At 42.4% G+C, this 9,082-nt stretch overlaps 1 protein-coding gene across 7 annotated transcripts in view; it reads left to right on the top strand.

Annotated features, from left to right (window-relative positions):
* The first annotated feature begins 2,382 nt into the window (after nucleotides 1-2,382).
* The window catches only part of MTMR8 (myotubularin related protein 8), a 228,318-nt gene continuing 221,618 nt past the window's right edge, over nucleotides 2,383-9,082 (top strand). For all 7 annotated transcript variants that reach the window (XR_014239517.1, XM_082376610.1, XM_082376609.1 and 4 more), the window contains exon 1: nucleotides 2,383-8,996. Coding sequence is in view for 4 of the 7 variants with exons in the window: in XM_082376608.1 (XP_082232734.1) it covers nucleotides 8,973-8,996 (24 nt within the window). In the remaining 3 variants the exon portion in view is untranslated. The remainder of the gene's footprint in view (nucleotides 8,997-9,082) is intronic.

Here is a 9,082-nt window from a genome sequence, read left to right as displayed (position 1 = left end):
TAGAGAAGAAGAGGGGAGGGCAAGTAACAGTGAATTCTGAGAACACCATGGAAGAAATTGTGAAGCATGTCCTGACAACAATGACCTGTTCAGTGTGGCTGGACTGCAGAGTACAAGAAAGGAAAAGTGGGCACCAAGGTGGCAGATGAAGGTTAAGGCTAGCTTCAGAATTCCATTGTGAGTACCTAAAGCAACAAGGACACACAGGGTGGATGGAGAGAAGAGATGAATCCTCACAGCAAGTCTCAAGCTTCTCTGTACTGACCCTGAGCCCTCACATAGCCTATCCTGATCCCTTCTGGGAATAGAAGAGCCCAAATGAATTTTTCTCTACATTCAGTTGTACCTTACTTATGCAAGACAGGTTCAGTTTCCAGGGAAAGACTCACCATGGCAACAAGCTAGGCATGGCCTGGTACCACAGTGAAGTGCTTCTCTCTGGCTGGAAAGGGCAGGATCTCTGCTATGTGGCGACCACCTAGGCTCCCTTCCCCTTCCTAGCTTACCACCTTGGGCCTCAGTCAGCCATACACCCAATTAAGTCTCTTGTTCAATGGGGAATCTGAGTACTTAGCTTGTCCTCTAATGAAAGATTTACCTAGGCCTTTCTAACTGGCAAGGCCATTTTCCTCAGTGGCCCCAATTCCTGAACATGTCTTTTTTGCCTGGGAGATCCAGGCTGCAAAGAATAATGTAGAAGGCTCAATTAACTTAAGAATTTTCCTTCTTTTCCCTCCATCTCACCTCTCTCTCTTTCCCTTCAGGGATATGTATCATGCCACACTGAGTCTCTATCCAAGATGAAGGCTCTACTGAAGCCACTTCCACATTTATTTTTTTCCCTGGCTTATTGCCCTACCACTATTTCAAGCTCTTTTCTTAACAGCAGCCAGTGTGAAAAAGCCTTAGGGGGTTTAGTTAACTAGGAGCTCAATGTCAGTCAGCAGTATAATATGGCTGCCCAAATAAAAGTTAAAGCAATTTCATTAGAAAAAGAGAACCCAGAAGGAGAGCAATGAGACCATTTGCTCTGCTTTGCTCTTCCACCCCAGAAGGCAGTATCTGCTGCCTCACCACCATGCCTGAGGATGCTGCAGGTGGGAAGGGAAAGGGGCATTGTCCTGGGAGGCTGCAACCACATTGGTCTCCTGATAGTTCCTCAAAAGATCAGGCACACTCCTGTCTCAGGGCCTTTGAATGGCTCTTGTCTCTACCTGAAACACTTCCCCTAGTTCTTGTCATGGCTCACTTCCTCACTTCATTAGGCCTCTGTACAGATATTGTCTCTCCAGAGACGCTGCCCCTGACCTCCTATTTAAAATAGTCCCTCCCATCACTCTTTATCTCCCTTTATACTGCTTTGTTTGTCTTCAGGACACTTATTATCTCCTGACACATATTCTGTTTCTTCCATTAGAATGTAAGCTCTATGAACATAGGGTTTTGTGTATTTTCTTCACTGCTGTGTCTAGAACAGTGCCCGACACAGTGGGAGCTAAATACATATTTGCATAAACAAACTTTTTCATGCCATCTACCTCATTGTATTGCAACTTATTTTTCATTTGTCTTGTCCCCACTAGAATTTTATCTAAGAAACTTCTTTTCTCAATTATTTTGACATTTTTATTAATTACCTAGCATTGGCTAGGTAATTAATTGGCAAGGATGTTGTAGAGGGGTTTCAAACATTGGATGGCGTTGGCCTAGACCCACATTGCCAAATACGGTAGCCACTAGATACTTGTGACTATTGAGCATTTGAAATGAGACTTGTCTGAATTGAGGTGTGTTGCAAATGTGAAATGCACACCAGATTTTGAAGCCTTGGTATGCAAACATGTAAAATATCCCATCAATAATATTTTTATTGATTATGTGTTTAAATAATACTATTTTGGATGTAATGGGTTAAATAAAATACATTCTTAAGATTAAATTCACCTGTATCATTTTTTATTTTTTAATGTTGCTATTAAAATATTTAAGTTACATATATGACAGGCATTATATTTGTATTGAATAGCACACAGATATTTTACAACCTCCATGTTTAAACCTTGACCTTTACAGGCTTGTGAGAGTGTGTATGGGGGGGGGGGTTTGAAGTGGTTCCCTGTAACTGACAGAGAAGAGGGTTCTCCATAATCACTGCTCCTGGGGACTGGTGGCAGCAGGGTCAAATAAGCACTATGCTTTATTACTCAACCTCATCTTTCTCATTCCTGTCTTCTTTCACCCCAGCTTGTCCACAGTAGCTAGCAACAAGCCAGATGGAATGGTTAGAACTTTTTACCTTCTTTCTTAGTTCTGCCCACCCATGTTTCCCCTGATGGTGACAACAATGAACAGATAAATGGTCCAAAGGTGAGCTACAAATTGGAAGAATAAAATCTAGCCACAAGCGCCCTGGATCATCCACACCCAGCAGAATCCCCACTTTGGAAAATCTCTCTATTCCTGATAAGTGATTTTATGTGTGTAGCCAACTCCCCTAGCAAAGCCCCATGCTGGGTTATCCCAGGAGGGAAATAGAGAAGTAGAAGACAAACAACCTGCCCTCTAGGATATTATAATAAAGTTGGGAAACAAAACTAATGTGTATGTGAAAAGTTAAACAAGATCACAGGACAATCATACAAGAAATGTTGGGCAAAGTATGATTAAGTCCAAACAAATTACCCAGAGAGTTAGTGCTTTAGTAATTCAAATTATGGTCAGCCCTAAGGTTGAGGCAGGCAGAGAAAGCTTCCTCAAGGAGGTAGTACTTGTGCTGGATTTTGAAGGATATATGTGATTATTACAAAACCATAGATTTCTAGAGCTTGAAGGGCCCTTAGAGACATAGTGCACTCCTCATTGTACAGATAAGGAAACTGAGGCCCAGAGAAAAATATAGTAAGTCAGGAAAAAGTTGGGAGCACAACCAAGATTTTCTACTTCCCAGTCCACTACTCTTCCTTCCAAGTGTTGAGAAGGGAGGGATTGTGTTCTAGGTGTAAAAAATGTGCAAAAAAACAAATGCTTGAATACTCACTCCCCAATCTGCCCCTCTCCTAACACACACACACACACACACACACACACACACACACACACATCTCCAAACCTGATCTGGGATCTCCTTTTATTTTCCTCAAGACTATGTTAATCTAGAAGGTGAATCAGATAACACTGAATTCAAATTCCAGGTCAAACACCAGTGCCTTTTTATTTAGTTAGAAATGGGCCAGGAGTTGATGAATGGCCTCTCTGATGTAACCCGCCATCTTGAAAGCCTTGAGGTTGAGAGACCCTCCTTCTGTTCCTTGGTGTCCCATCACCACAAGGTATACAGACTCGATCTGAACTACTGTCACTGCCTGGTTGCCCCAACTCTGGCCTTTGGTGTGGAGGTCCATGGTGTTGTTGCCCTCAGTGTACAGGTTGTCCCGGGTCAGCAAACATTTGGTCCCTGCAAGGGTGATTCCCTGAAGAAACAACTTCTCTCTCTCCTCTCTCACTAGCAAGATCTGAATTTCTTCCTGGGTCAATTGGAACAAGTTGCCTTCAGGATAAGAAGCTAACAACCAGGGTGGGGAATTGGTGATTATCGCTGCATCACAGCACATTCCAGTCTGTAGGAAGAGGATGATGCAGTCTTACCAGACTTCTTCACTGATACCCCCTATGTACTGCATGATTCAAGTAAGCTGTATCTGAAAGATGAAAAAAGTGCTTTCTGGCAAGTTGGTCTTCAAAAGAAGTTTGTCGGTAGTTGGCCCAAGATGACTGATAAACTGAAACTGAAATAAGCTAAAAATACAGTCTCTTTCTGATGGCTTCTCCCCAGCAGCAAGGTGGAGGAGGTCTTGATGACTTGTGTGAAGTTATGCCCCAACTGCCCTCTGCTGTGACTTATCAAGCTACCTCTGGAGCAGGAGTGAGGTCACAAAGGCTCTGTGGCTTGTTAAATAGTCATAATGCACCGCTTCATGGATGACTTTTGGCAGTAGCTTTCTTAGGTTATATCTCCAGCTAGTGAGATATTGGGGCAAAGCACACCTACTTACTTCCCTAGGATACCATGGGAAGAACACCAACCCCTAATAGCAAAAAATCCCTCAAAGTAGAAAATAAGTGGGTAATAACTGAGTTGGAGGTTTGCATATAAAGCAGGACAGGTGAGGTTTAGTGTGGCAACTAGTATCTCAGACGTTGGCTAATCTAAGATCTGAGCTCTAAGTACAAAGTCAAAAAGCCCACAGGCTCACTGGCTTACAACCTTTGGGGGATGAACGTAATAGCCTTCTAATGATTTCCTTGCCTTCAGACTCTTTCCCTTTAGTTGTTTACCCTCTGGCCCACACCAGCTGTGAGTCTAGAGTAATTCATTTTCATTTAGTCATTCAGCAAGTATTTATCAAGCATTAGCTATGTGCCAAGTATTTTTCTAGGCACTGGGGTACAGCAGTGCACAGAGAAAAACCTCATGGAGTTGATATCATAATGGCAGAAAACAAATAAATAATAGATAATAGTATCCCTTTCACAGAAAATATTTTACAAGTCTAATACTTTCTTCTTCCATATTTTTCCTCTTAGTCCCAGGCTTTCTCTACTCCTGTGGGGGTCCAATTTGACATGTGACTCTTCTGCAACCTTTGACAAGTCACCATCTGTATCTTAATTTCCTCTGAAATGACACTAACTTGCCTTAAGGAGGGAATGTTAGGAGGAATGGTTAAAGTTAATGGTGGAGAAAATCTGGGACAGTTTAGAAAATTCATTTATTCAACAAATATTTATTGAGTACCTACTGTGTTCCAGGTCTGTCCTAGACTTTGGAGATCTAGCAGTGGACAGACAGTCCCTGCCCTCATGAAGCTGACATCCTAGAGGGGGAGACAAATAACTGACAAAGACATTTGTAGCATATCAGGTGGTGCTGATAACTATAAAGAAAAAAGGTTAAGAAGATAGAGAATGCTGGGGAAGAAGTGGTGGTGGTTTTATTTAATATGAGGTGCTCGAGTAAGGATTCTCTGATATTGTGACATTTGATCAGAGTCCTGACAGAGATGAGGGAGTGAACATGTGGATTTCTGGGGGAAGAGCATTCTAAGCAGAGGGAACAGCAAGTGCTCGTGAGGCAGGAGCATGTCTGGTATATTTGAGAAAGAACAAGAAGATCAATATGACATAAACAGAGAAAGAAAAGGCTGATAGAATGTATAGTCAGAGAGGCACTAGGCTTAGATCATATGTAGGGCTTTATAGGCCATGTAAGGATTTGGCTTTTACTCTGAGATGGGGAGCCACTGGTAGGTTTTAAGCAAAGGAGAGACGTTTCTATAGATTCTAGAGTCTAGAAGATGCTATGTAGAGAATAGATGCTAGGGGAACCAGGGCCAAAACATGGAGACTAGACTATGACAATAATCCAGGCTAGATAAATAGAGGTTGGGGCCAGAATACAAGGGTGAGAAGTGGTTAGATTTGGAATATTTTGAAAGGAAGAGCTAATAGGATTTGATGATGAGTTGAGTATGGGGCATGAAAGAAAGAGAATGTCTCCAAGGCTTTTGTCCTAAACAACTGGAGTTGCCAATTTCTGATATGAGATATATTATAAAAAGAGCAGATTTGAGGAGATGATAGGTAGAAATCAAAAATTCTGCTTTGGATATGGTAAGTTTGAGGTGCCTCTAAGACGTCCAAGTAGACATGTCAGTATGCTGTTGGATATTATATAAGTTTAAGAGTTAACAGGATGGATCAGGAATAGAGATAAAATTTTGGAAGTTTTTTGCAAATATGGTATTTAAAGGCATGGGACTGGATGACAGCACCCAGGGAATAAGTGTAAATAGAGAAGAGGACCAAGGTCTTAGCCCTGACAGCATTCCAACATATAAAGAAGGTAAGATAAGGGAGAAATAGCAAAGGAGATTGGGAAAGAGATGTCAGAGAAGTAGGAGAGAGAGCAGTGTCTCTGAAACCAAGTGAAAAAAAATGTATCAAGGGGAAGGGAGTGATCAAATACTCCTGAGAGGAAAAGAAATCTGAGGATTACCCATTGGATTTTGCAATATGGAGATTACTGGTAACCCTGACAAGGACAGTTTGTTGGAGTGGTGGGGGTAAAACCTGATTAGAGTGTTTTCAAGAGAGAATGGGAGGAGAGAAAAAGAAGTGGAAGTAGATAATTTAGACAAATATTTGGAGGAATTTTGCTATAAGGTACAATAGAGAAATGGGGTAGGGGATGGTAGGTGGGGGAGAGGAATGTGGGTCAAGAAAGGGTTTTTTAAAATTGGAAATAAACATGTTATTATAAACATGTTCTTGTGCTGATGGAAATGATCTGGTAAAGTGGGAATGTTTTATGATAAAGGAAAGAAGGGACAATTTAGTAGTGGAGGGAGTATGCAATTGAGTGGACAAGTGGAGGAGTTGCCTTAGGAAGGCTCGGGAACAGTTGATTCATTGAAGGAAGATTATATGGGTTCACATGCAGAGCAGCAATTAGATTTGGTTGTGGGAGGATGTGGAAGTTCCTTTTTGATGCCTTCTATTTTATCAGTGAACAAGGAAGCAGGGTAATGATCTGAGAGAGAGGAGAACAGAAATATTTAATAACTGAGTTGAGGAAGGGAAGGTAACCGCCAATATTCATTGTGCCCTTATGATGTTCCTGGTACCTGATATACGTTACTTCTTTGAATCCTCACAGGCACCTTACTAGACTTGGCTTACAGATGAGAAAACTGAGACTCAGAGATGTTGTGTAACTTGTCCAGGGTCATATACCATTAGCAAATAGCAGAGTCGAAATTTTAACCTGAAGTCCATACTCCTTTTAACTATCCTAAACAGCATGGACATGAGGTTAAAGTCTAAGTAACTGAGTATATGATGGTGGCATTACTAGGGATAAAGAAAACTTGAGAAAGAGCCGGTGGCAGAAGTGGGAGAGGGCAAGAGGTAGGAGGAAGGTGTAAAAGATGAGGAGTTTGTCTTCAGTCATGATGCCTTTAATGTGCTAGCCGGAACACCAAACTGGAACTCTCAGGGGAGAGTTGGAAGTTCCAAACTTGAGCACAGGAGAAGGGTCACAGGATTTGAGATGTAAATTTGGGAGTACCCTACCAGCGGATAAGGATATAACTTGAGAATGAGATCAAGTTTACCAAGGGAAAGAAAACAGAAAGAGTAGAAGAATGAGGACAGAAGCCAGGGAAATGGATAAATAAGGGCAAAGAGGAGTTGGGAGGAAGGCAGAAAAGGAATACTGAGTGATGCCAGCAATGAGTCTGCTTTATAATAAAGGCCAAGGGAAAAGAGAATGTCAAAAAGGAAAGTGAATCAACAGTGTAAAAAGCTGCAAAACAAATGGAGATTGAACACTGCGAAGAGCTATGGGATGCAGCAACTGGAGTTCAGGATGATTGTAAAAGAGCCAATTGAGAGGAGTGTTTAGCATGCAGTGAGTATGTTCTGAAGACGTGGAAGTGAAGCGATACTCGGGTCATGGATTGAGGGAAGGGTTTTTAGGCTAGGGAAAAAAGCAAAATATGATGAATGAGTAGTTTAACTAGCAAATGTTATGGATACTAAAAGAAGAAAAAATCACTTTGTAGGGAAGGTGATATTTCAAACCATAACATCACAACAGTGAGGTAGAAATGACCCTACAAACTGTGGCCAATACCCTCATTGTAACCTTGGTCAACTTAAGGCCCAGAGAGGTGACATGATTTGCTCAAGGTCACACAGCAAGTTAGTGGCAGATCTGAAAGTAAAACCCAGGTTTTCCATTGACATATATACACTACCAAATGTAAAATAGATAGCTAGTGGGAAGCAGCTGCATCGCACAGGGAGATCAGCTTGGTGCTTTGTGACCCCCTAGATGGGTGGGATAGGGAAGGTGGGAGGGAAATGCAAGAGGGAGGGGATATGGGGATATATGTATACGTATTGCTGATTCACTTTGTTATACAGCAGAAACTAACACAACATTGTAAAGCAATTAATTATACTCCAATAAAGATGTTAAAAACAAACAAAAACCCCAGGTTTTCCAACTCCCAGACTGTTGTTTTGGCCATCACAAGTCTGATTCAGAGAACACTACTGAGTAACTGCATGTCATCTGAGAGGTGGTCCAGTGGGTCCTTGGTCCTTTCCCCACATCTGTGATGACAAAAGTTATGAGGCTACTGTAATAGTCCAGGCTTTAACTAGATTGATGGTAGTAGGCTCCCCCTGGATAAGGGGAAGGAGGAAATGCTTATAAACCATTTCAAAAATATTCTACAGTGACTTGCCCAAGGTCTCACAGGAAACTCTTCAGAAAACCAGTCATCACCACAAGGCAGTCTGTATTATCTCTGCCTGGTGCATTGCTGTTAACATTAAATAGTAGTGGAATGATATTGGTGCTCAGAATCCTTACAGCATCATGGGATGTGAGAAGGGTGTCAGCACTCGAGCCTTGGACTTAAGAACTCCCCGGCCAAACCTGGAGTCTGAGCTAGAACAATCTGTTGTTGTTTTTTAATCTTAAGAAAATGGAAACAGTCCTAGAAATATTTGTGAGCCTAATATGTCACTGTTTTGCCTCCTGTCTACATTCTTAGTAGCTTTGCACTTAAAAAATATGAAAAAGCTCACAATCACTGGATTTTATTTAAACTAAGTGTTCTTAGAGAGCTAGAATGTATATTTAGCAGTTTCCCCTGCCAAAAGAATGGCATTTTGACAAGCTCCCCCAAAGAAAAGGGCATTTGCCAGGAAGCAAGATGGCGGGAGCGGCCATGGGCGAAGTTTCGCGATAGGAGCCTCCGCGAGGATCAGGTGACGAGAGCTTGATCCAGTACGGGGAGGGCGGGAGCTGGAACCTGGGTTGCGCAAGGAGGCAAGCAGAACGGTTGTGGCGGCAGCAGCCCGAGGAGCGGTGAGGCATTCGGGTGGCGGGAACCGCGGTCATGGACCATATCACGGTGCCCAAGGTAAGGAGAAGAGTTCGGCGAGGCTGGGAGCCGTAGGCTCCCTCTCGGTGCTCAGCCGTGAGCCCAGGCACGCCCCCTCAAGCCTT

The sequence above is a fragment of the Balaenoptera borealis genome (genome assembly GCF_965194805.1).
Source record: "Balaenoptera borealis genome assembly, chromosome: X".
NCBI lineage: Eukaryota > Metazoa > Chordata > Mammalia > Artiodactyla > Balaenopteridae > Balaenoptera > Balaenoptera borealis.
The sequence above is the reverse complement of the archived record's forward strand: the minus strand, read 5'-3'. Positions and strand labels throughout refer to the sequence as shown.